General features: G+C 44.9%; 1 protein-coding gene across 4 annotated transcripts; it reads right to left on the reverse strand.

Annotated features, from left to right (window-relative positions):
• Positions 1–37: 37 nt before the first annotated feature.
• PRKRIP1 (PRKR interacting protein 1) lies at positions 38–27955 on the reverse strand. Of its 4 annotated transcripts, none has more exons than XM_021700488.1 (7): positions 27792–27947; positions 26981–27059; positions 25856–25956; positions 19073–19158; positions 17954–18021; positions 1239–1350; positions 38–189 (listed from the first exon to the last, which is right to left on the reverse strand). In XM_021700488.1, the coding sequence occupies exons 1-6, from the start codon at positions 27915–27917 to the stop codon at positions 1253–1255; spliced, it is 558 nt and encodes a 185-aa protein (XP_021556163.1). In that variant the 5' UTR covers positions 27918–27947; the 3' UTR covers positions 38–189; positions 1239–1252. The 4 variants fall into 4 exon arrangements, 2 of the variants coding, with proteins under 2 accessions (XP_021556163.1, XP_021556161.1); XR_006540076.1 differs by having other exon boundaries at positions 935–1350; positions 27792–27955; XR_002480910.2 differs by having other exon boundaries at positions 395–1350.
• Between the last annotated feature and the right edge of the window lie 11 nt (positions 27956–27966).

The raw sequence follows: 27966 nt of genomic DNA on the forward strand, positions 1-27966 counted from the left end.
AACCAGCCAGTCCCTGACGAGAGAAACACAGGTTCCAAAATGTACAGCCACGGGTGTGCTAATTTATTAGGGCTGAATTTTCCATTTCAGTTTCCTTGGAAAGAAAAATTCCTGTGGCTTGAATTGTTTAAAGGACAGAAGTGATCACAGATGTCGCCTGGCTCAGGGTGGGGGCCAGGAAAATCCATACTGCAAAAATGAAAAACAAGTAAAATGTTTCTTAGTTTCCCTTCGCTCAAAACCACTATTTCCTTAATTCTATCAAACTCCATAAAAGGCACAAAATGGACTTAGAAACTTGGAACTGGAGATAAATAGCCCCCAAAGTGAGCAAAGGCTCCAATTCAAACCATCTCTGTCCCTCCCACTGGCCAGAGAGACCGCCCCAGCTCACCTCGCACCTGGTTCAGATCCCCTACTGCAGGTCTAAAATGCGGCTTTTGGCCAATTCACTCCCTCCCTTCGGGTTGGGCCAGGACTCCCCACACTCTGCTCTGGTCCAGAAGAGCTGGGATTCTCTGCTTATTTTTCTGAAAGCTTTCTTCACACCCCAAGTTGCCCTTCCTATGACTTGGCTTCCTGGCTGAGCCCCACATCTCCCTGTGCACATGCTCGGGGCTTCTCAATTCACACTTGGGGGCTGGGGGCTGCTGGGCGACAGCATGTATCATGGGGTACAGTCTGTCCGAGCGGGAGGAAGTGGGGGTCCTGCACCATGCAGTGCGGGCTGGCCCCAGAGCCAGGGCCATTTCCTTCAGCAAGCCTGGAAACAGGCCCACTCCTGTCACATTGCTTCCGAGCCTTCCCTACAGCTTCGGAACAACATTACACAGGTCTGAACAAAACCTAAAGTGTTTCTGTTCTTTACTAAATAAACATTTCTTTCACAGAAACCAGTCCAAACTCATCACTGTCCAAACAGAAGAACAGGCACCAGGAGCAGAAGGTAATACGTGTTCGCTATCAGTGGGAACCTGAATGAACTCTGCTCGGCGGTGCCCCAAGTGTCCAAGACCCGGTCCTCTCTGTCCCACAGGCATGGAGGCCTGCCCACAGGCATGGAGGCCTGCCCACAGGCGGGGTCATCAACGGTCAGGATGGGTTCCCACTTGCTTCTCTCCAGCAAGGCGCTGGGAGGGGAACTGAGTTGAAACAGAGCCTCCTCCTTTTCCCTCGGGTTGTGTGGAGGGTTTCCTGAGGCCCTGGTCACAGAACGGGCCAGGCTCCAGACAGCCCACCAGAGCAAACACTGTCATCGCCCCATGATGAAGCTGGGCTGCTCCTCCTCCTCCTCTGTTCCAGATGCTTCCTCAGAGCTACTGGATGGCTGCTCCTGGGACTGACTGGATCCTGTAATCACATGACATCTGATTAGAGACATACAAATTCACCCAGAGAACCAAGGGACACTTTAAAAATGGAGGAGCACTGAGGAGAGATTATGAACAGTGCAGAGGTTAGGGGCACCAACTCCCTGCGCTGTGCGGTCAAAAATCCACGTATAATTTGTATTTTTTTTAATTTTTTATTATTTATTTATTTATTTTGATTTTTTAATTTATTTGACAGAGAGAGAGAGAGCAGGAACACAAGCAGGGGGAGTGGGAGAGGGAGAAGCAGGCTTCCCGCAGGGCAGGGAGCCCGATGCCGGGCTTGATTCCAGGACCCTGGGACTATGACCTGAGCCGAAGGCAGACGCTTAACGACTGAGCCACCCAGGCGCCCAATTTTTTTTTTTTTTTTTAATTTTAAAGTAGGCTCCATGCCCAGCGTGGCATGAACTCATGATCCTGAGATCAAGACCTGAGCTGAGATCAAGCTGGATGCTTAACCAACTGAGCCACCTCAGCGCCCCCTCATGTTTAACTCCTGACTCGCCCAAAATGGAACTACTAATAGCCTACTGTTGACCAGAAGCCTTACCCATTACATAAACAGTCCATTAACACATTTTCTATGTAATATGTATTGCATAGTGCATTCCTACAATAAAGTACGCTTGAAAAAAAGTAAGCCAGATAGAAGAAAATGTTATTAAGAAAATCAGGAAAATACATTTACAGTGCTGTACTGTAAAAAAAAATCCACATATATGCAGACCCACGCAGTTCAAACCCATGTTGTCTAAGGGTCAGCTGTAGCTGTGCCCACACAGCATGAGGAGCCAGAGGAGGTCCTCACGTCCATCAGTCCCTCGTGCCACCTCTCGGATATAAAGGGTGGGTCACAGAACTGATCTACCACTGCTGGCAGCTGAATCTCATCTTTGTGAAGAAGGTCCAACAGCATCCATAAAGGGAGCCCAACACCCCATCAATTGGGCCTCACTGCTTTTTATTTTATTTTTTAAAAATATTTATTTATTTGACAGAGCCAGCAAGAGAGCAAGCACACAATTAGGGACAGCAGCAGAGAGAAGCGGACTCCCCGCTGAGCAGGGAGCCCAATGCAAGACTCGATCCCAGGACCCTGGGATCATGACCTGAGCTGAAGGCAGACGCTTAACTGACTGAGCCACCCAGGCGCCCCCCTCACTGCTTTTTAGATGCTGCCCCCCCCATGTGTATCACTGTCACCATGGCAGGGCCATGTCCCCAGCCAGCCCTTTAACACTTAACATTAGGCCAACAACGCTCCTACCCAAGTCTCAAGCTCTCACGACAGTTTGCAAAAGGATTCAAAAACTATGTAGCAGAGGGCCCTGCCCACAACAAATATGCCAGCTTCCCAGCTCTTCCCACAGACCCAGAAACCTTCTCTGTTGACACTCTACATGCAGCTCTGAATTCCAATGTTTCCCCAGCATGACTGTCGGTACCCACAGTGCAGCTGAGCTGGCCAAGAGCTGAGCAGAAAGACAACTTGTTCCCAGCTCCTCCTCCACCTCCTCCTCCCTTCTCCTTAGGAGCAGGGCAGTGGGCGAGAGTTGCAACAGGAGAGCCAGAGCCCACAGAGGCAGCCCTGTCCTCCAGCCCCTTGCAGGCACCGTGGGCTCCCTAGGCCCACCAACAGGCCTCCTCCCTGCAGATGTGCAGGAACTCTCTCCAGCACCCCCAGGGACCCAGAGCTTTGCTACTGCTGTCGTCACAGGGCCAGACAGCTTCAAGGTGGGGGGCCTGGGGTGCCCAGGGCACAGCACAGTCTACAATCACCCTCACACCCCAGGGTGGGCCACTAAAGAACACTCATGGCAATGGCTGGAAAACATCTCTCAGATTTAGTTTCATTACTTTAGGATATTCCTCCTTCTCAACCTCATGCCAAAAGGAATGAGAAGTTTCGAAAGTACAAACACCGAGCATGTTTTATTTTTTCAGGTTTATTTATTTTAGAGGAGGGGAAGGGGCAGAGAAAGAATCTCAAGCAGACTCTGCACTGAGTGGGGAGCCCGACGTGGGACTCAGTCTCACAACCCTGAGATCATGACCTGAGCCAAAACCAAGAGTCACTCAACCGACTGAGCCAGCCAGGCGCCCCAAGCATGTTTTAATAACTAATATTTGTAGAAAACCTCTTATGTGGGGGCGCCTGGGTGGCTCAGATGGTTAAGCCTCTGCCTTCAGCTCAGGTCATGATCTCCAGGTCCTGGGATCAAGCCCCGAATTGGGCTCCCAGCTCAGCAGGGAGTCTGCTTCTCCCTCTCCCCTATTTGTGCTCTCTCTCAAATGAATAAATAAAATCTTAAAAAAAACAAACAACAAAACCCTCTTATGTGCCAGGCACATGCTAAGTCTTTCCATATACCACCTTGTTTCACTCTAACAGAAATCTATGAGATAGGGCCGCCTGGCTGGCTCAGTCAGTGGAGTGTGCAACTCTTGATCACGGGTTTGTGAGTTCAAGCCCCACGTTGGGTGTGGAGATTACTTAACAAGAGAAGTCTAAGATACAAGTACCATTACTAACAGATCCATTTTACAGATAAGGAATGGAGTTCACAGAGGTTATGTAACTTGTTACTCAAGGTCTCATAACCACTAAGAAACAGGACTCTGACATGGACTGACTCTCTAGGCCTCTGCCAAACCATGCCTGCAGAAGTGCACAAGGAAACTGAGGCAAAAGGAAAACAAGGTAGAGACGGGGGTGAGGTGAGCACACTGAACGGATAAGCAAAGTGTAGTCTGTGCACACAGCGCAATATTACTCAGCATTAAAAAGGAAGGAGACTCTGGGCGCCTGGGTGGCTAAGTTGTTGGGCGTCTGCCTTTGGCTCAGGTCATGATCTCAGGGTCCTGGGATGGAGCCGCTCATCGGGCTCCCTCCACGGGAAGCCTGCTTCTCCCTCTCCCACTCCCCCTGCTTGTGTTACCTCTCTCGCTGTGTCTGTCAAATAAATAAATAAAATCTCAAAAAAAAGGGGAGGGGGAAGGACATTCTGACACCTGCCACAACATGGATGAACCTTGAGGACATTATGTTCAGTCAAATAAGCCAGCCACAGAGAGAAAGACACCTATGATTCCAATGCACAGAGACAGAAAGTAACCTGGTGGTTGCTAAGGGCTGGGGGTAGGGGGAAGGGGGAGTTAGTGTTTATTCAGGTACAGTTTCCATTTTATAAGATGAAAAGTTCTGGGGATGGACGGTGGTGATGGCTACACAACAGTGTGAATGCACTTAACACCACTGAGCTGTCACTTAAAAATGGTTAAGATGGTAAATGTTATGTATATTTTACCACAATACAAAAAAAAAAAAAAAAGGAAGAAAAGAAAAGAAAAACCATGCATGCCATGGAAAGATGGAGTGAAAAACTAGAGATGCATCAAAAACCTGGCTCTGAGCCCCTGGATGCTAGGGCAGTACCCCCCAGCTCCCTGAGCGCAGCACTCCCAGAAAAGGATGCTATTTCTATGGCATGCGGTGTGACCAGTCCAAGGCCTGGGCCCTCAGTCTCCACCCCGAAGGCCAAGGGGAACACAGTCGTTGCCACTTGTAACCCATTCCCCATATACCAGCCAGGGGCCCTGCTCTAGAACTCGGGCTCCAAGGTGGAAACTGCTGATGATTTGCTTTGTTCCATAACTTAGTCATACTCTGCCTCAAGGTTCTCTAAGAACTGCCAACCCCTGCAGAGGTCTGAACAGAGCAGGATGGGTGCACAGGATTTGATCTTCAACTCAGATCTTAAAGAAAGAGTAAAACACTGACTTGGATGCTTGTGCAATGGGTGTTCTGGATGCCCGAGATGCTGGCTACAAGAGGAAGGCGCAAATCATCCCCTGTGATTGAAAAGCCCTTGGAAATGGGGTACCTCACCTAATAGCAAATACAACAGATGCCTATGTGTGGGAAACATGTTGTCAGGGCCTAGAAGCATTACTCTGGAAGAGAAGTCTAGGAATCTGGTGCATACCCAAATCCTTTGGTAACTTGACAAAGTTATTTCACTTGCTCATTCTTACAACATAATAAAAAAATAAAGTGTTTATCACTACTATGTTTAGTATCAAGGACACAAGAATCAAAAAGAGGCCGTCCCAAATTAAAACAACAGTGAGATACCACAACACGCAGACTAGACTGGCTAAAATGAAACAAACTGACGCTGCCACTTGCTGGTGAGGATGAGGAGGACAGCAGCTCCCGTTTACTGCTGGTGGGAGTGCAAGATGGTCCAGCTGCTCTGGAAGCTAGTCTGTCAGTTTCTTACACAGCAAAACACACTCTTATCACAGGACCCGGCAATCACCCTCCTAGGTGTACACTCAGCTGATCCGAAAACATACCCACACGAAAGTCATCACACAGATGTTTGCAGCAGCTTTCTTCATCATCACCAGAAACAGGACGCAACCAAAATGTCCTTCAATAGGTGAATGGATGAATAAACCATGGCATAGCCATACGATGGAATACCATCCCACAATAAAAAGGAATGAGCTATAAAGCCAGGCAAAAGCACGGGTGGATCTTAAATGCATTTTTCTAAGTGAAAGAAGCCAGCTGAAAAGGCTACATGTTGTAGGACTCCAACTATATGGCATTATGGAAAACGGTGAACAGACGGGTGGTTGCCAGGGATTGTGGGTGGGAGGAGGCTGGAGGTGAAGCACAGGATTCTTTTTAAGGCAATGAAACAATTCCGTAGGATACTGTAATAGTGGCTACAGGATGCCATGCATTTGTCAAAACTTATAGCACAGAGAATACATCTTAGTGTATGCAAATTTAAAAAGTTATTTAGGATCCCAGGACGAATGCAAAGGTGACATATGAATTCAACCCTATAACAAACGGATGAAACAACTTCCGTGAAGGGGGTGGGGGAAAGTGCTGCCCTAAGCAATTCTGGAAACAGCGGAGTCTGTAAGACCAAAGGCAAAGGAACTGTACAGAACACTGGACTCTAGCTGATGAAGTGTTTCGCACAGGTTAACAGGTTAACAGTCCTGAAGCCACTATCCACATGCACTGGAACTGGACAACTAAATAAATGAACGGTGGAGGGTAGAGGCCAGGTTCCTCATTATCAGAGTGGGAGGTTATGGGCAAACAAGCTGGAATGAGGCTGGAGGCTCATGATAGAAGGCTGGAATGATCCATGTGGTGATGGATCAGAGTTGGAGACATCAGTATAAACTCAGGTTAACATAATAGAAATCAATACAAACAATTATATATAGATATATCTATAAATATGCGTACACACACTGGTTAGTACACATGCATATTTCCTTGTTCTATCAGTTAAGGGGGCCTACAAACAACAACACCCCAGCAGCAAAGAACATGCCTAACCCCCAGATCTTGGTTTCTAAACAAATCAAGACTCCTTGGAGAAATGGCTGGTTCTGGGTCTGGGTCAGGAAATATAAAAGGTAAGTCTAGAATAACTTATAGTGCCAGAAAGTAAGGATGTGCTTAAAAAAAAAGAAAAAGAAAAAAAAATCCAAATCCAATAATGATGGGAGTATGTAAAAGGGACACAGAATCCAAAGGAAAGAGCCTCCCATGGCCAAAGCTGGAACAAGATCAGTAACAAAATAAATAAGGTGGTACTGGATTCAACCTGAAGTATAAAATAAATGTCCAAAAGTCCATATTGATATAAATAAGGGAAAAGAGATCAATCCTGTGTAAAAGGATTTCAAATAATTCATGTAGCTACTCCACCCTCACAGAGAGGGTACATAACTCCTCACTCTTTACATGTGGGCTGCATGCAGTGCCTTCTTTCCAAAAAGTACAGCATGGGAAGGGGGACAAAAGGAGTGAATTTACAGTAGACAGTCCTGACAGGCACGGCCTCAACCAGGTGATCAAGGTCAAAACATCAACAGTGCAAGTCATCCTGACAGCACAGAGACTTGATATAATGTGATTAAGAATGGAACTTTATCTGTGTGGCCTTCCTCCCCCAAATAAATAACTCTAGTCTAATCAGGAGAAAAATATCAGACAAATCCCAATTGAGGGATATTCTACAGGACACCCAACCCTCCAAACCCTCAAAGGCATCAAAACAAGCAAGTCTGAGAAACTATCACAGCTAACAGAAGCCTAAGGTTACATGGTGATTAAATGTAATGTGATATCCTGGATGGGATTCTGGAACAAGAAAAAGGCATTAGGTAAAAACTAAGGAAATCTGAATAAAGCAGAGAGTTCAGCTAATACATCTATCAATACTGGTTCATTAATTGTGATAAAACGGTTAACTTCAGATGTTAATAAAAGGGGAAGCTGGATATGGGAATCCTTTGAACTATACTATCTCTGGACTTTTCCTGTAAATCTAAAACCATTCTAAAAGTTTTTTATTAAAAAAAAAAAAAGACACTGCCTTACACTCATGGAATTGGGATTTTACAGCTGAATAGTGTTGGGGAAGAAGAATTTCCTATGCCCTTTCAGGTCCTTCTAGCTGGACTAAGAATCAAACTGACATGAGACAGTAATAGAAGAAAGTCAAATTTAGTTTTTTATGTATGGGGAATCCAGACAGACACAAAATTCCAAAAACAGGCAATAGGAAGGCTTAAGTGACATCCTGAGCATAGGAGAGGGGTAGGAGTCTGAGGATACAAAGAGGCGGAAGACCATTAGCAGGAAGGTAACAAGATGTTTGGAAAACAAAGGTTGCCCTATTGTGCAGATAATTTCTTAGGTAAAGAGGAATCTCTATTGGGCGCCTGGGTGGCTCAGTTGGTTAGGCGACTGCCTTCAGCTCAGGTCATGATCCTGGAGTCCCGGGATCGAGTCCAGCATCGGGCTCCCTGCTCGGCAGGGAGTCTGCTTCTCCCTCTGACCCTCCCCACTCTCATGTGCTCTCTCTCATTCTCTCTCTCTCAAATGGATGAATGGAATCTTTAAAAAAAAAAGAGGAATCTCTATTAATAGCTCTCTTCCTGGTACAGCAGGCAGTTGAGGGGGAGGTATAAGAGCTTTTCCTGAATCTGCTGGGTTTTGACTGCTTCTAACTCGTGAAAATTAGTAACAGGAAACCTTACCAAAAATAGAGTTGAGGGGTGTTGGCACTCTACCCCTCACCATCAGCTGCAGATCCAACAAGAAGAAATGGACTCCATCTTTTATGTGGATACTACTCTACTACCCCAGGTGGAGAAAGAAATGCTTTCCATGTACCCACCCCAAAAGCTTAGCCAATGAGAAGCCACCATACTTTGAATTCCCAGTTTACTCCACTGAACTTTTAGTTTATAACAGCCTTCCCAACTTACCCCTTTTCTCCTTAAAAAAGCATTACCTCAGGGCACCTGGGTGGCTCAGTTGGTTAAGTGTCTGCCTTCAGCTCAGGTCATGATCCCAGGGTTCTAGGACTGAGCCTCACACCTGGGTTCATTGCTCAGCAGGGAGTCTGCTTCTCCCTTTCCCTACCCCCACCCCTGCTCGTGCTTGCTCTCTTTCTCTCTCACACACAAACAAACAAACAAATAAATAAAATCTAAAAAAAAAAAAAAAAGCACTACCTCTCCTTTGTTCTCTAGACTTGCCTGAGGTTTGGCCATGGCTTGTTTGTCCAAAACTGCAATTCTTTTATTCCTGAATAACCCCCTTTTTGCTGGTAAAATAACTGGCAATTCTTATTTTTAAGGTTAACAAACTCAAAAATAATGTTCATGCCAACGTGGCCTATCTTGGATCAGCCTGCCCTTGGGTCCTTCAAGAGATAACTGTGTTATGTGATTTAGCAGATTCTCTAAACCAAGTAGGTGAGTGCAGAGCTCTGGGAGCAAGGTGGAGGGAAAGCCTAGAATGGTTAGGTTGGGGAGGGAGGGTAGGAAAGGTTTTACAAAGAGAGAAAACATTGCAAGAGGAAGGTACAGGATGACTAGAAGCTCTTCAGGCAGATAGGGAGTCAGGTAGCATGAAAAAGGAAAGAGCACAGAGCCCTGAGCATGCGAAGCAAGGTGGAAGAACAGAGGTGTACACCTGGCGGGGGGCAGAGAACCCGTGGAAGAGAGCAGCCAGACCAAACTGGTGGAGAGACTGGAAAGGGAACCGGGAATGCAAGAGCTGCTGACTAGATTCCAAGCAGGGTCACCCTGTGGATAGGTGCACTGGACAGTGGAGACACATTACCTGGGTTCCAGTCGTGCCCCATCACTCCCTCCCTCTAGCTCTGTTTGGTGCCTACAGTCCCTCAACTCTAAAATGGGAATAAAACCACTGCCTACCTACCTCTCAGGGCCACTGGGAGGATAATATTAATATCTGCAAAGCACTTACAGCTGTGTGTACGTAATAAATGTTCAATAAACGTTAGCTCTTATTATATAATTTTCTTTAAAGTAAACTGCACCCCCAACGTAGGGCTTGAACTCACAACCCTGGGATCAAGAGTCGCATGCTCCACCAACTGAGCCAACCAGGTGCCCCTCTTATTATATAAAGTTAAAAAAGAAAAAACAAGTCAAAAATTGAGTCATTTGCCCCCATCCCCAACAGCAAACCAAGACTTATAGTTTCAATCTATCCCAGGAATGTGACTTTTTTTTTTTAAGATTTTATTTATTTGACAGAGAGAGACACAGCAAGAGAGGGAACACAAGCAGGGGGAGTGGGAGAGGGAGAAGCAGGCTTCCCATGGAGCAGGGAGCCCGATGTGGGGCTCGATCCCAGGACCCTGGGATCATGACCTGACCTGAAGGCAGACGCTTAACGACTGAGCCACCCAGGCGCCCCAAGAATGTGACTTTTTAACAGTTGACCTGAAATTTCGTGATCAACACTAGAGAGGTCATATGCTTGATAAAAACCCTGCCCTTCCCTTTTCCCCCAAAAAGATTTCCTGGCCTGAAACAATCCTTTCTTTTCTTTTGCTTATAACTTCTTGCCCCACCCTCCTTCCAATAAAAACCTTCCTTCTTTACACCTCCTGGGGGCATCTCTCTACTTGCTAGATGGGATGCTGTCAGACTCATGAATTGCTTAATAAAACCAATTAGATCCTTAAATTTACTTGGATGAATTTTATTTTTTTAACAATAAGCAAAAGAACAAAGGACTGTCTAATCTCTGTTTTAAAAAGAACTTTGGAGGTTGTACAAAGGTGGGAGAAGAGGGGGCTGGGCTGGGAAGAGAGTGGAGGCTGCTACCCTGGGTCCTGCCGGATCTGGATCTTTGTACAGTTTTTACTAAATCCCCAATGAGACCCTGAATGCTTTTGAAGTCATATTCTTATCCACATGGAGGATTAATTTTTAAAAGCCAGTGCTGGCAAGGAGAGGTGGAAGTGGACACTTACACATTGTCGATGGCAGTAATAACTGGTACAACTCCTCTGGAAAGAAATGTATTTCAAGAGCCATGAAATCTTTTTATACTCTGTGATCTAGTAATTCCCACTACTAGAAATCTGTCTTAAGGAAATAAACCATAAAGGGGGAAGGGAGGTAGGTACATAATATTCACTAAGCAGTGTCTTCTGAAGGAAGACAAAAACAAATCAATCTAATATCTAACGAAAGGGAAAGAGGTGTATCGCAGCAGGACAACTGCCGGATATCATCAGTCACTGAACAAATTACGAAGGACTGGAAATGCTTACAGTATTAAATAAGCAAAACGGAAACCTGTTCGTACACTACACAAATGACATGCACATGCAGGGAGAGACAAAGCAAATGGACAGAAAGAAAGGGGATTTATTAGGATAATATATGAGTTGTTTCCACTACTGTTACACTATTGTTTATACAATATTTTAAAATCCAGGAATCTGAGATTTTATTCACGTATTTTAGGAATACCAGGTAAATGCAACTGAGTGTAAGTGAAACTGATATTAACTTATTTATTTACTTTTTAAAGTTTACTTGTTTTCATAATCTCTACACCAACATGGGGCTTGAACTCATGATCTCGAGATCAAGAGTCACATGCTCTTCTGACTGAGTCAGCCAGGTGCCCTAAAACAGATATTAACTTTTAAAGAAAACAGATGAAAGAACAGACTAGGAAAAAATCCTTCTTTGTACTATGGAATTGTAAGGACATGGGAAAATATTTATGAGACAATGTTATATGATAAAATTAGAACTATAAATACAGTATTTACAAAAAGGCTTATGTGATATATATTTAAAAACTGAAATAAAAGAATTGTCATCAAAGTGTTAAAATTACTGTTTTTAGAGATAACTTAAATTTTTGACTTTATTCTTTTATGCATATTCCAAAAACTTCTAGAGTGATCATATATTATCTTTCTCTCTTTTTTAAAAGATTTTATTTATTTAGAGACAGAGGGAGAGGGAGCACAAAGAGGGGGAGGGGGAAGGGCAGAGGGAGAAGCAGACTCCCTGCTGAACAGGAGTCAGGGGTGTGGGGGCCGATGTGAGGCTTGATCCCAGGCCCTTGGGATCATGACCTGAGCCAAAGGCAGCCACTTAAACCGACTGAGCCACTCAGGCGCCCCTATTATCTTTATTCTCAAGAGGCACAAAGGATATGGACAGTTTTCCAACAGAGCATATGTAATAAGAATTTTGGCACTGAAACAAAAGTTCAATCTAAACCATTATTTTGAGTACCTTCTGAACACCAGATACCAGTTGAGACAGGAGTCTTAATTGGGGCAATTTTGTCGTGTGTCCCCCCCCACCCCCGCCAAGAACATTTGGCAAAGTCTGGAGACATTTTTGACTGTCAATAACCAGGGGATGGTGGGCACCACTGGCATCTAGTGGGCAGAGTTAAAAATCCCACCGTGAACAGGACACAGCCCCTCACAACAAAGAATTCTTCAGCCCAAAATGCTGATAGCGCTGAGCATGAGAAACTGCTCCAGGTTTCTTTGGTAGGCAGACCTGTTAGGATAAGTAACACTGGTTTGGGGAGTTCAAGGCTTCAAAATAATCCACCACATTGGCTTAAAGCCATCCCATGGTGTCATTCAGACTACACTACTGGGCGTCTTCACTGAATTACTGGACCAGTGTGGACAACAAACAGGGATATTTCCTCTCCAACAATAGAACGGAACGCCTAGTCAGCTGTTCCTCATCACTTTTTAGAAGGGCCTCAAAAGCTGGAGCGATTTTCCGCCCTTTTCCTCAAGAACCCAGCGGTGCGCTGAAGCCACCTTGTGGCCCAACTCAGTATCACCACACTAAGTTTCTCTTCATTTCAACCAGATAGCAAAAAAATCTATTTTCTCTTTGACAAAGTGAAAAACGAGGAAGGAAACAGAGAAGACACACACATCACCTTCACGACCAGCACCATCTATCCTGCTCACTGGTACAAGGTGTACCTGGCCATGTAGTTTTACTAATCACTGTTTAGTCTGCCCAGGTGCTAACCTCACAATTAAGCCTAAGAGCAGGGCCCATATACTACAACAACAATTTTCAAATTTGTTGGACGGCAGCCCACAGCCGACACATAAACTGAAAGAAAATTTCACAAATCACTGTATCCAGAGGTGTGACGCACTCTGACAATTTCTAGTCTGCTCTATTCAAGTTGGGAAAAATGACAGCTGCAACCTGGAAACTGACTGCAGGATCCAGAGAGCAAAATCACAACCTTAGTGTGAGAAAACACCGTGTTACCAAGGTGTGCAAACATCATCTTTTTTTTTTTTTTTAAAGATTTATTTATTTATTTATTCGTAAGAGACAGAGAGAGAGAGAAAGAGAGAGAGGGGGCAGAGGGAGAAGCAGGCTCCCCGCTGAGCAGGGAGCCCGATGCGGGGCTCGATCCCAGGACCCTGGGATCATGACCTGAGCCGAAGGCAGACGCCCAACCATCTGAGCCACCCAGGCGCCCCAAACATCATCTTTTTGACAGAACTGAAGATCAAGACATGGGGAGGGGTAAGGGGTGGGAGCAGTGAGAGGGCACAAGGCCACGTAAAAAAGCTGGAGGCCTGGATGTAAGCTCCCAGAGAATACTAAAGCCTGCGCTCTGATCTCAGATACACTTTATAGCCTCGGGCAAATTAAAGAAAGGTGCCAGAAAACAGCATGGTCCGCGCACCTATGTCTAAGAGGTTAGAGGAGGAGGATTCGAGAGGCCCCAACTCTGTGATGGTGCCACTGGTCTCCTTCGATTATAGAACCCATTACTAAAAAGTTAAAATGTGACCCCAAAGACCCAATATAGGTTCATTAAGTACAAATTCAGAGCAAACTAACCTCACTCAGTTTCCTGTTGTGGAAGAGTTTTTTTAGACTCACTGCTCAGGGAATGCCCCCCAAATATGGTGTATCTTAACTACAGCAAGATGTTTGGTTAAGTTATCAAACTGCAGAATTTTAGATCTAGAAAGAGCTTATCAGTTATAAGCTAAAAAAGAAATCTGCTCGAATAAGAGAAGCCAGATGCTTGAGGTCAGGGTGAGCTGGAGGGAGAGCTAAGCCTAGAACTTACGTCTACTGCACTCACTCCATAACCTCAAATTACCTCTTAATTTCTTATGACACGTCTGTGAGTAAGGAAAGAAGAGGGAGTCTGGCTGATTCTTAGCTGAAGAATTAACTCCACCCTAAGGGTTTTAGTGAACAGGTCCCTGCCAGCCTACACAGAGCTCTCCCTAGAGGGCTTGGGCTCTGGCCCTGGCCCAGTCTGGCTCAACATTTTCATTAATGACAAAGGAGTTACGTTTATCAACTCTGCCCATGACAGCCCCAGAAAGACATGGTAACATGGTGAATTTCAGAATCAGAAAAGGATTTTGGAACCTGAATCAACAGAGTCAATAGCACCAGGTTGAAATGCAAAAGAGCTGCAGTCCTGTGTTTAGATTTAAAAACAAAACAAAAAGGGGCGCCTGGGTGGCTCAGTCATTAAGTGTCTGCCTTCGGTTCAGGTCATGATCCCAGGGTCCTGGGATCGAGCCCCGCATCGGGCTCCCTGCTCTGTGGGAAGCCTGCTTCTCCCTCTCCCACCACCCCCCTCTTGTGTTCCCTCTCTCGCTGTGTCTCTGTCAAATAAATAAATAAAATCTTAAAAAAACAAAAACAGAGGGTTCTAGGTAAGACAGAGCAAGCACATTTGACTCTCTCCACTGAATACAGGACCTGGACAGAATGATGGACTCTTGAGAAGCAAGCAGACTGGGGAAAAGACCAGCATACAAAGTGCCACTGGAACAGCTCTGAACTCCTGAGGTCTTTTCCCCCCTCGGTACCCCCAGCCTGGAGTCGGGACGATCTGATATGCAGAAGTGGAGCCCGGGGACAGACGGAACTCCACGAGAAACCCTCCGGTTCTGGTTTGAAGGGGTAAGAAAAGGACTCCCAATGCTGAGAGTAAGGGAAGTTGTGGTGTTTCTTCTTTTTTCTCCATTCTCTCACACCCTAGCTCCCAGGCAATCCTGCCGGAGTCACCGTGGCCACAGCACCTGTGGTGGCAATGGGGGCTTGCGGGCACAAACACTTCAGAAGAGGGGAGCCCTTCTTGCTGACTGGAGGAGCTGTGGTCCTAAGATGGCCAGGTAAGCCCTGCTGCTTTTCTTCTCTGTCCTCCCACTGCGCGGCCCTGGAGGCAGGTGCAGCTGAAGGCAGCGTGTGCCAGAGTGTAACTAAAGCTCAGTTTTCTGGCTAGAGGTCTGAGAAGGGGAGTCCCAGGAAACCAGAAAGTACAGGAGAGCTCATGGAGAAAAAGGAGATTAGAAAAGACATCGTAAGTCATTTATGAACTTCCGGGCTCAGCCTGACAGCGCAAGCATGGATGTGGCCCGAATCATCATACCAAACACTCTGAGACCCGAACGCAAAGAACTAAACCCTGCCTGGCCACAGCGCAGTGCATGCAGGACACACCTGGAGAGCACGGCAAAACGTGGAAAACCGAACTGACACTAGAACCACAACCTGCAGGAGGCTAGGGAGAACCCATGTTCTGCAACACAGCCAGGCTGACTGCCTACTAAAACAAATACCACCAAGACCAAAGTCTCATGATATAATACTCAAAATGCCCAGGGGGTGGCCTGGGTGGCTCAGTCGGGTAAGCGTCTGACTCTTGGTTTCAGCTCAGGTCATGATCTCAGGGTCCTGAGATCGGGCTGTGTAAGGCTCCCTGCCCCCGGCCCAGTTTGTGCAGTCTCACTCTCTCTCTCTTCAATAAATAAAACATTAAAAAAGTCAAAATTTTAGAACTTTTCTGAAAAAAACCACAGTAATTGAGATAAAAAATTCACTGGGTAGGATCAATAGCAGAGTAGAAAGGGCACAGGAAAGAGACAGCTTGAAAGCAGATCTGTAGAATTATCCAACAGGAAGAACAGAAACAAAAATGATTGAAAAAAAAATTTCCAAATTCGACAAAAGACATATATAGCCTACAGACTCGAGCAGCTCCATGAACTCCAAACAGGAAAAACCCAAGGAAATCCACGTGTAGACACGTCATAATCAAATTGCTGACATCTAAAGACAGAAATCTTAAAAGTAGCCAGAAAAAAACAATGATAGAACAATTTGAATGATTACAAAATTTTCATCAGAAACCGTGGAGGCCAGACAAAGTGGAATGGCATTTCTAAAGTGCTAAGAAAAAACTTAGAATTTTAGATCTAGTGAGAATGTCTGTCAGGAACAAAGGTGGTATGAAGACAGCCTCATATGAAGAAAAGCTAAGAAAATTATAGCCAGCGGACCTCTTCTGAGTGACTAAAAAAAGTTCTTCAGACAGAGGGGAAATGATGCCACAGAAAAGCCTAGACCAAGTACTTCTGGGTTCCCCTGCATGTAGGGAGGGAGAAGAGGGCTGGGAAAGTAATGAGGTGGTTTATTTGATGGATGAGGTCCTAACAATCACATTTTAGTGTTGTAAAATAAATTATTCTAAGAAATGATAAAAAATAGCCTAAAACTATGCCATACATAGAATGTCACACAGCATATTTACAACTTAGAAGGAAATCGATTCTGGAAGGGACCAATCATATTTAGTGTATCAGTGAAAGTCTGACTTTATCTGAAGACCAAAATCAAAACTGTCCAACCAGGAGCCATGGCTGGTCAATCAGGGAAGAGCCATCAATTCGGTAATGTGGTCTGCTGCTGTCATGTGTTTGGTCTCTTAGCATCCTTGGTCCTTTCCATTGGACACCTCTCTTTCCCTCTCAGCTCAGGGGCTCTTAGGGGAGTGGCTGGTACCTCTGGCTGTGTGATGGGTTCAGAGGTGGACAGGACTGGTAGCACTACGGGATGGTGATACATGACTCAGCCCCTATTCCTCCTTGTTAACAAAATCTCATCTCAGTCTAGGGTGGCAATGTACCCAGCTCCCAGGGATGAATCCTGACAGGTTAAAAAGATAGTCACAACAATTCTGTTTTCTATTCATCTAGCTTAATAGCAGCAAGGGATGGCAAAGTCACCCAGTATTAACCAATGAAATATAAAATGACATCTGTTGGGCACTTTGGGGGATCTTTTGCTCTTCTGTTAAAAAAAGAAAAAAAAAAAGACAAGTACCACTTCTTTCCCCTTTCTTTCTTCCTTGAACATAGGTATGATGCCAGGAGCTGCAGCAGCCATCTCATGCCCACAAAATAAAGGCCAAGAGAACTGTCAGGATACTGGGCCTGACACTACTGAGCTGCTGAACCACATCAGGCTGCCACCGACCACCAAATTTCTTGTTATGTGAGAGAAATGACCTCCTCTTTGTTTAACTACTACTAGTTGAGTTTTCTGTTTCTTAGAGCCCAAAGCATTCCTTTTTTTCTTTTAAAGATTTTATTTGACAGAGAGCATAAGCAGGAGGAGTGGCAGGGAGAGGGAGGTTCCCCACTGATCAGGGAGCCCGATGTGGAGCTCAATCCCAGGACCCTGGGATCATGACCTGAGCCAAAGGCAGACCCTTAACCGACTGAGCCACCCAGACGCCCGAAGCCCAAAGCGTTCTTAAGTGACTTGCCAAGTGACGCAATCAGAGCCAAAAAGACACAAAAACACTTTTGCTAGAGATATCCCCTCAGTCTTTCCTTTAAAAAAAAAAAAAAAAGATTTTATTTATTTATTTGAGAGAGAGCAAGCTAGAGGGAGAGAAAGAGAGCATGAGCACGAACCAGGGGGAGGGGCAGAGGGAGAAGCAGACTCCCTGCTGAGCAGGGAGCCCGACTCAGGGCTGGATCCCAGGACCCTGAGATCATGACCTGAGCCAAAGACAGATGCTTAACCGACTGAGCCACCCAGGTGCCCCACAACCACAGGGAGGACATGTACCTGCCTGAGGACAAGGAGCCAGGGGACAGAGGGAGACAAAGAATGCCAGTAACATCATTGAGCTCCTTTACTAGCCATCCCTGAAGGGAGGTCTGTCCTGACTTAATGTAAGCCAGTATCTTTCCTTCACTTCACTTCCTGACACTTGCAATTAAACAAGTCCTAACTAATAGAAATAAGTTCTCATTTCTTCAGTGGCCAGCCAACCAGCTCCAAACTCTAAATCTCATTCTTGACAGGTCAGCCGTGGTGATCAACACTGAGAAAGATCACAACCAAGAAAAGTAAGTTCCACTCACCTTCTTTTTGTTTCTTCTGTTCAAGTTTCATCTTCTTTGCCAATAATTTCTTCTCTTTTAACTTCTGGCTATAAATATAAAATACATTAATTCCTTCACTACCTTACTGTATATTTTAGAAAATAAATATCTACTTACAGAATGTTTAAAGCCCTTATAATCACACAAACGCTATAATAATGAAAGGGAAGAAATACTTTCTCGTGATTTTGCTACTCCAACACCATCAGCATTATCAAGCTATTTTCTTCTTGAATCAAAATGAAATCCTGGGGAGTCCTGAGGTGATTAAAGCAATCTCAGGAATACTGGAGATGTTTTTCACTCTAAGATATTTAGGGACTATTTTTATTTATTTATTTTAATTTATTTTCTTGAATTACAATAGTTTATTGCAGCATCAGCAAAGGTGAGATTTCTGAAGCTGGTGAAGACTGGGCAGCATTTCCATGTGAAATGTTACAGCTTTGTTTCTTATTTAATTCCACATGCAGAAACTGAAACATGGTAAAAGAAAAAAATGCAAAGTAGCTAGAAAAAAAGATGTAATCAAGTTGTAGCATACAGACGTGCTCTTTAACTAAATTTACCAAGCATATCAGAAAGCAAACGAAAGATGACTATCCCAATAAATTAACAGATTGCCAGAAACAGACTAAGAATTAGGGACCGTTTTTAGAATCCTGCTTAGCTCTCTAAAGGGCGAGGGAGCATTTATTAAAACACACACACACATACCCAGTCTACATACTGACGTAATGTCACTGAGGGAGATCACACACCCTAATTTAAGGAAGAAGCTAAAGAAAGTTGGCTCACAGCATAGTTAAAACTTGATGTTAAAATACAGAAGTGGAGGAGACCTAGAAATCTACCTGATCACCCAAGCGCTGACCTGAGCTGTGGACAATCTGTAACGGGTGGGTGGGGGAAGCATCAGCAGTAAGTGACTTAATCTCTCCTCAGATACTGGAAGAAAGGCCATCCCTCTACTGGGTAACACCCAAGACCTCGACAGGTCATACACTGAACTTCTGACCAAAAGGACTATTCAGTCACCTGCTCTCACATTTCCTGCCTTTAAATTTCATTGGTTATGAGAAGCCACAAAGCCCTCACCGCTTTTTCCGCCGTTTTGCTGTCTGCTCCTCTGCAGCAGTTTTATTCCTCTCCAATCTCTTCTGAAACTCTGCATCCAATTTTTGCTGTGAAAAAAGACATCATTTAGACACACCCTGAGCCGTGCAGGAGAGCTCTAGAAGTCACACCACTGAGGGTGCTGGAGGCACATTGAGGTCTCCAGGGCCACTTTAACTGGAAGAGGTTGCCCAACAGGTGGGGCGGGAATCAATATATGGGTTTCTGATGGCGACTGTTACTTCTTCAGTTCAGTAAGATACCACGACTGCACAATGAAGCATGAGAGCATGAGAAGGGGCACAACTACTGGTTACATAGCCAGGGCCTTGGCTAGTGCGCTATTGTCATTTATAGTAAGAAATCTACACAGCTAACCTTTGAACACAGGTTTGCAGGGTACAGGTTCACCTACACGTGGATCTTTTTTGATATACAGGACACTACTGTAAATGTCTTTTCTCTTCCTTATGATTTTCTTAACATTCTTTTTTCTCCAGCTTACTTTATCATAAGAATACAGTATATAATATGTATACAAAATATGTGTTAATCGACTGTTCTTATCATCAGTAAGGCTTCTGGTCCATAGTAGGATATTAGAAGTTTTAGGGGAGTCAAAAGCTTTATGCAGATTTTTTTACTACATGGTAGGGGGCTTGGTGCCCCAATCACCTTGTTTGTTCAAGTCAACTGTATTTGATCTTCACCCACTATTTCTGGCACAGAGGCCCTAAAACTCTTGTAAATTTCCTATACAAGAGCCACAGAGGCATCTTTTATTTTAAAGATTTTACTTACTTGACAGAGAGAGAGAGCACATGCGCGCGCACAGCAGGGGGAGCAGGAGAGAGAGATGCAGGCTCCCCGCCAAGCAGGGAGCCCGATGTGGGGCTCGATCCCAGAAGCCTGGGATCGTGACCTGAGCCGAAGGCAGCCGCTCAACTGACTAAGCCACACAGGTGCCCCAAGGCATCTTTTATTATTATAATATTTAATTATGTTCCTGGTTCCTGAAATAGCTCCAGAAGTAAAGGTGAAGTGGTGTCTTTTTCATAACAAGCCCCTTTCAACCACAGGAGTTTATGTTAATGAGTGACTTCAGAAAGCCCCTAAGGAAGAGGACTGATCATCAGGGTAACTTTCAGTCCCACCGCCTATGCTCCAGGGAGGGAAATGGGGCTGCAGGTTGAACAAATTACCAATGGCCAGTGATTTAATCAGTTTGTAGTGACGCCCCCAAAATCCCAAAAAGAGGGGCACCTGGGTGGCTCAGTGGGTTAAATGTCTGCCTTCAGCTCAGGTCATAATCCCAGGGTCCTGGGATCGAGAACCACGTCTGGCTCCCTGCTCAGCAGGGAGTCTGCTTCTCCCTCTCACTCTCCCTCTGTGCTCTCTCTCTCAAATAAATAAAATCTTAAAAAAAAAAAAAAAATCCCAAAAAGATGGGGTTCAGATGGCTTCTGAGTTGGTGAACATGTGGAGGTGCTGGGAGGGGATGAAGCTCTGTGTCCCCTTCTTCCACCTGGCTGTTCCTGAGTTCTGTGAGCCCCTGTAAGCAAATTAACTGAGCCTGAGGAGAGAGTCATGGGAAACCTCGAACTCACAGCCAGTCACTCAGAAGCCCAAGTGACAACCTGGGCCTGGGATTGGCCATTGAGGTGGTCAGGGGCGGGGAGGCAGTCTCGTGGGACTGAGCCCTGAACCTGTGGCATCCAATGTTATCACCAGGTGAACAGCATCAAAACTGAGTTAAACTGTGGGACACTCAGCTGGTGTCCCAGAACTGCCTGGTGTGGGGGTAATCCCCACACATTTGGTGACCAGAAGTGTTAGAAGAGTAGCAGAGAACTGAGAGTAGAGGACATGCACAGGAGTGCATTTTCACCTTACAGTGACCTGAGCTCATCAGATGAACGGCCAGAGCTGGAACTGTGGGATTTTCAGGTCCTAACTGATGACGGTTATAATGACTGATTCCACAGCAGCATTCACACCCACTGCCATCACCACCACTAGGCACACACACGTGTATAGAGGCACATGTGAGTGTGCACACATACACACAGACCCATCCCTTATATTGGTCCTTCCTAGCAGCTCCCTGTCTCTAAGCCTCTGTTTTCTCACCAGTAAAACAGGAAAAAGATTAATTCCTCTCTCCCAGAGTCTTCAGGAAGAATAACATTTGACGACCTACAGGAAAGCACTTGTAAACCATTGATGCAATTGCTATAAAGTGCCATCCCTTTCTCCTAGTCGTAGCCAGAAAGGTCAACAGGGTAAGTAAGGAGCCTGCAGAGGACAATGTGGCTTCAACAGCACTGCCAGGGCCGTGTGGATCTGCTTACAGTAGCATGGAAACTCTGAGAGCAAAAATCATGAAATAAAAATGGCGTTGGGGTACCTGGCTGGCTCAGTTGGAAGAGCATGCGACTCTTATCTCAGGGTGAAGTTCCAGACCCACGTTGGGTGTAGAGATTACTAAAGAAATAAACTTAAAAAAAAAAAGGTCTCCTTTCAAGAAAATCAGCTGATTAGAGGACAAGTCGAAAGTAAACAACTTGGGGCACCTGGTGGCTCAGTCATTGGGCGTCTACCTTCGGCTCAGGTCATGATCCCAGTATCCTGGGATCAAGCCCTGCATCGGGCTCCCTGCTTGGCGGGAAGCCTGCTTCTCCCTCTCCCACTCCCGCTGCTTGTGTTCCTGCTCTCACTCTCTCTCTCTCTGTCAAATAAATAAATAAAATCTTAAAAAAAAAAAAAAAAAGTAAACGACTTGAGGGGCATCTGGGTAGCTCAAGTAAGTGTCTGCCTTCGGCTCAGGTCATGATCTCAGGGTCCTGGGATTGGACACCCCCCTCAGGCTCCCTGCTCAGCGGGGAGCCTGCTTCTCCCTCTCCCTGCCCCAGCTCCAGATCATGTGCACTCTCACTCTAATAAGTAAAATCTGAAAGAAAGAGAAAGTAACGACTTAAAGCTAAAAGCACATGATCTGTTTAGAAGCTGAGCCATACCCGTCTCACTCTGCTGCTGGAGCAGCTGCCCCCTGCGGGCTGAGAACTTGCCACACAAGTTGTTGAGGAGCACCATGCGCTCTTTCAGCGATGACATCCTGTTAGTCACTGTGAAAGGTGAGGACACTCTTGCCTCTTTGTTTCTTCTAACCTCAGAGCCTGTCTTTCGCCGTGTGAAATAAAAACCTTCACCGTGTGAAATAAGAACCTGGGTGTCTCTGGGGACTCAAGGTTTGTGAAACATTTTTCTGTATTTTCTCTGGGTCTTTAATCAATATATAAAAGGTTCAGACTAACTGATGGTAGCTAAGCCAACTGCCTGCTCTATTTCCTTCCCTCTAAAGTAGTTTAGAAATTTTAAAAGTGCTTCTGATAGTTTTTACGTAGTTTTCTTTATTCTTGACAGTGGAAACCCCACCATGGTTAACAGGTATAGCTGTGTGACAAGCCACCAGAAACTCTCCACCAGAACTGAAAATGTCACAAGTGAAGGATGGCAGTAGCTGGAGAAGAAACACCAACAGCTGGGGGCCAAGACAGGCTGCAGGACAAGCATACGCCAGGTGAAAACCACCACAGCAACGATTCCATTCTGTTTCCAAATCATAAAGATATTTTTCAAACTCAATTTTGGCCATTCCGGTGAATTTTTACTTTTACGTATTTTCTCCTGTATCATGTCTATCTCTTTAATATTTTCCCTTGGGCGCCTGGGTGGCTCAGTTGGTTAAGCGACTGCCTTCGGCTCGGGTCATGATCCTGGAGTCCCGGGATCGAGTCCCGCATCGGGCTCCCTGCTCGGCAGGGAGTCTGCTTCTCCCTCTGACCCTCCCCCCTCTCATGTGCTCTCTCTCATTCTCTCTCAAATAAATAAAATCTTAAAAAAAAAAAAAATACATATTTAAAAAAAAAATATTTTCCCTTGTGTTTTATGTTGGAAAATTTCAAACATAGAAAAGTTGAAGGAGGGTGCCTGGGTGGTTCAGTCGGTTGAGCGACTGCCTTCGCAGTCATGGCTCAGGTCATGATCCCGGAGTCCCTGGATCGAGTCCCGCATTGGGCTCCCTGCTTGGCGGGGAGTCTGCTTCTCCCTCTGACCCTCCCCCCTCTCATGTGCTCTCTCTCTCTCATTCTCTCTGTCAAATAATAAATAAAATCTTTAAAAAAAAAAAAGAAAAAAAGAAAAGTTGAAGGAATTATACAGTCCATGTACCCACCACCAAGATCCTACAATTGACATTTTGCTACTTGCTTGATCATGTCTGTCCACCTATCTATATCCCTATCCGTCCATCAATCCATCTTATTTTTTTTAACACATTTCAAGATACCAGAACGTTTCACTTCTACAGATTTAACCATGCACAGCATTAACTAGAGTTTAATATTTGTTAAGTTTTTCCATTTTTTTCCACTTAAGGTAACACATACAACAAACGCTCAAATCTTGTGTATAATTTGATCATACCAGAAAGTTCTCTCATACCTCTTCCTATCCAACTCCCAGAGACAATTATTGTTCTGATACACATATACGTTTAACACAGATTAGTCCTGCTCTTGTAGAACTTCATTATAAATGGAATCATACGATATGCTCTCTTTTATGTGAGGCTTCTTTCACTCAGCATGTTTTAAGAATCATCCATGTTGTCGGATGTACCATTAGTTTCTTCCTTTTTATTGCTAAATAGTATTCTAATGAATGATTTTTTAATTTTTAAAAACATTTAATTCCCTTATATAGGAGGAAATTCTATAGTGAGTCTTTTTTAAATCAAATTACTGGAAAATCAAATGTTATTGGATAAAGTGGTTTCCTCCTTTATAAAAAGCAAACAAATTATCATTGTAAAGTATGTGAAGCTCTCTAAAACGCACAGATGTATTCAATGAAATAACAGGCATCATGGTTAGACTGAGGAAAAGGTCTTTTCCAGTGCATGCTGTAAGATTAGGAACAAGGGGCAATCTCTCATGCATGTCAGGAAGAGAAATCAGATTTGGAAAATCACAAAGAATTAGCCAAATAATATCTGTGGCTTTTCTGTTCTTTTTTTTTTTTTTTTAAGATTTTATTTACTTTGACAGGGAGAGAGAATGAGTGTGGGGAGCTGCAGAGGGAGAGGGAGAAGCAGGCTCCCAGTGAGCAGGGAGCCCAATGCGGGGCTCGATTTCAGGTCTCTGGGATCACGACCTGAGCCAAAGGCAAATGCTTAACCGGCTGAGCCACCCAGGTGCCCCTGATTTTTATTAATAGTCAGGTGGGAAAATATAGAAGCACAAAAATGTATTTTTTCCCTGATTTTTACTAATAGCCAGTAGTAAAATATAAAGGAGCACCTAGCACCACTGCAATAAAAAAACCAAAATCTTTGAACACATGTGAGATATATACCGAATCTCTATAAATCATTGAGAGATGCAGGAAAAAAAAAGACAACATTTCCAGAGAGGATGACTAAACACTATAACATCCATTCTCATTCAATTTAAGTTACGGATTCAACTCAATTCTAGTAAAACAAAACAAAACAAAACAAAAAACAAGATTTTTGGTGTGGGTAAAATAAGTCCAAAATTCTATTTGAAAAATAAATGTCCAAAGAGTATTTTTTAAGAACAACGAGAGGTTTTTGGGTCTTCTAGTCAGGTAATAAAAAGCTTAATAGTTCTCATAATACTGCGGCGCCTCTCAGGTCATGATCCCAGGGTCCTGGGATCAAGCCCCGCATCGGGCTCCTCGCTCTGCGGGAAGCCTGCTTCTCCCTCTCCCACTCCCCCTGCTTGTGTTCCCTCTCTCGCTGTATCTCTGTCAAATTAATAAATAAAATCTTTAAAAAAAAAAAAATACTGGGGCGCCTGGGTGGCTCAGTTGTTACGCGTCTGCTTTCAGCTCAGGTCATAATCCCAGGGTCCTGGGATCGAGCCCCACATCGGGCTCCCTGCTCGGCAGGAAGCCTGCTTCTCCCTCTCCCACTCCCACTCCCTCTGCTTGTCTTCCCTCTCTCGCTGTCTCTCTGTCAAATAAATAAAATCTGGGGCGCCTGGGTGGCCTAGTCATTAAGCGTCTGCTTTCGGCTCAGGTCATGATCCCAGAGTCCTGGGATCGAGCACCGCATCGGGCTCTCTGCTCAGCAGGAAGCCTGCTTCTCCCTCTCCCACACCCCTGCTTGTGTTCCCTCTCTTGGTGTGTCTGTCAAATAAATAAATAAAATTCTTAAAAAAAAAAAAGTTCTCATAATACGCTTTCTAAGGCTATTCCCAATTCTTTATTATTTATACCTGTCATGAAGAAATGCCAACCTCTAACTAGAACACTCAAAGCAGACACATGAAAGCACACTACTATTCACACCAAACACACAGCTACGTGGAATTTAACCAGGAATTCAGCCAAAAAGAGAACCGTTAGAAATAATAACCCAATAACTGATGTGGGAGATCCTGCTTTCTGTTCCATTTCAAGGCAAATGGCCTGGAGGTGAGAGGGGACTCTGCTGTCCCTTCTACACACATGGAAGTCTCCCTTCTCTCATTCATGTACTAGTGGGAGCATCTTGATGTGCAGAGTCCGACCAAGAAATAACCTGGATTTGATGTCTGTTTCCCATGCTGACTTTAGAACGCAGCTTCACATAGGCCAAGAACCAGGTGTTATTTCCTCTTCTTTAAATGCTTTTTCCTAAAAGTCCTAAGTGCACATTGCCCAAACCCAAGGGCTCGGCCAGCCTCTTTGCTCACTGACCTTCTCAGCCATCGCATCCATGTAGTCCTGTCGCTGGTACTCTCTCCGGCGCAGATGCCTGTAGACATGGAACTCTCCACTGCCAGCCCCAGCGCTTGAACCTATAGTCAGGAGAGTCCAGAGTTCTTAATGAAATCCAGTTACCAAACAGGCTACCCTTAATCAAAAGGGACCAAAAAAAAGAAACTGAAGTAATGGAATGGACCATTCCCCATTGTACTCCAGAACCTGGCACAGTGACTTGCATAGCATAGTCATCATTAAATAATTATTGCATGAATGCTGAATGCGAAGTCACTAAAAATTCCACTCTAACATAGTAAGAGGAGGAACAAACTGTGGTTGAGAGACCAGGAACCCAGAAGATAGCTTAAGACCTTTCCCTCCCCTGCCAGTTGATTTCACATTTGACATGCTAAATTTCTACTGAGCTGAAAAGATGTCCATGTATATTAAGTTTAAAAAAAAAAAAGTTTACTAAGTAGTATGTGTTGAACAACCACATTTTTATAAAATCATTTTTTCTTAAACCTGAGTGGTTTTGACTATAGGAGTTTGAAAGGCTATATCAGAATGTTACAAGTGGGGGGCACCCGGGTGGCTCCGTTGGATTGAGCACCCGACTCTTGATTTAGGATCAGGTCATGATCTCAGGCTCCTGAGATCGAGCTCCGTGCTCAGTGGGGAGTCTGCTTGGGATTCTCTCTCTCCTTCTCCCTGCTGTGCTCACTCGCTCATGGGCACGCTCTCTCTCAAATAAATAAATCCAATCTTAAAAAAAAAAAATGTTACAAGGGGAATGGTGGAATTATGGGGGTTCAAAATTTTTCATACCTCTGTTATTTATTCTTCTTTATAATTAGTACGTTAATTTACAACCCCAAAATAAAACTATTTCCAGTTAGAAAAAAACCAATACAACACATTATTTAAAACAATGCAGAAGAAAATTCTCTAGTGCCAAGCTATAAGCAACAACACCCCTTCTTTGTAAGTACAAAATTACTGAACCAGTAAACTTTTTTTTTCCTGTTAGAGATCTAATTAACAAATACTAACTGCAGGGTTTTTATATCTACACTTCAAAAATTGTATTCACTGACACACATACACAAAAGCCATTACCCATTACATCTCGAACAAATTCTGGGGGAGGCCGAGGTGCCCATTCGCTCATTTTTTCTGGAATTGGAACTGCTTTGTCCTGCAACATTTAAACACAGAAGCATCTTTAAGTACAAACCTGCTGACAAATTCACATCTCTTAAAACCAAAGCGTTTTAACTGGATGGGTGAAATAAGGCTGCTTTGCTCCTTGGAGCTAAAACTGATTTTCTTCCCTGCTTTAGATTTACTTCATCCCATATACTTTGGGGTCTATCACAGCCCCTAGCCTTGCCAGGGCTACACCTAACTTTCCAAAGCAGAATTCTGAAACGTAAGTCACCATTTATGGCCGGAAACCTCTAACCTTAACTCTACGACATCCGGAGTCAACCCTTTCTAGCCAAAGGTGTTAGAAGAGACCTCATCCAATTATTTTTATGACTTAAGGGACCGAGACCCTGACGGGAGAGTGACCTGCCCCAGGTATGTCGGCCAATGCCCCTCTAACAATCGGTGCTGTTTAGAAGAAAATAAACCCTTGTGCCGACCCACAGATTCTGTGAACGCTTCAGTTCACAGAAAGTTAAACTAGAAGTGTCTGAGAGCACGGGAAACCGCTCCACAGCGCCCTCATCCCGCCGGGGCTCCCACATAAGGCCAGGGGAAGCTCACTATCTCCGAGGTAGCCTACTCCTTCCTAAGGGCTGACCCTGGGGTTCGGGTACTGAGTTCCTAAGTGTGGAGGCAGGGGAGGTGGGCTCGCGGGTCCCCAGAAGCGCTGGAACGGAAGGGCGCTGGGAGGAGCCGTCGAACCAGCGCCTCGTCTCACCGGGTTCTTCATGAGCCGCTCCAGCTTGAGCTTCTGCTCTTCTGCCGCATTTTTGGGGATGACGAGCGCTTGTGGTTCTTTCTTGGGCCTCGGCGGTCGCACGGAGGAGGCAGCCGAACTCGCCATCACAGCTTTCCGTCTCTCTCGCGAGCGGCAGCGGCGGCACGCACGTATG

Source organism: Neomonachus schauinslandi, chromosome 5 (assembly GCF_002201575.2).
Source record: "Neomonachus schauinslandi chromosome 5, ASM220157v2, whole genome shotgun sequence".
In the NCBI taxonomy this organism is placed as follows: domain Eukaryota; kingdom Metazoa; phylum Chordata; class Mammalia; order Carnivora; family Phocidae; genus Neomonachus; species Neomonachus schauinslandi.

Bases quoted from the DNA above. Each gene is read 5' to 3' on its own strand.
- PRKRIP1 (XM_021700488.1), bottom strand. From the start codon at position 27,917: ATGGCGAGTTCGGCTGCCTCCTCCGTGCGACCGCCGAGGCCCAAGAAA. The intron at 25,957-26,980 runs GTAATGGCTTTT...TCCTGACTATAG, and splicing joins ATTTGTTCGAGATGTAATGG to GTTCAAGCGCTGGGGCTGGC. The intron at 1,351-17,953 runs GTGAGTGGAACT...ATGTGATTACAG, and splicing joins ACAGAAGAAACAAAAAGAAG to GATCCAGTCAGTCCCAGGAG.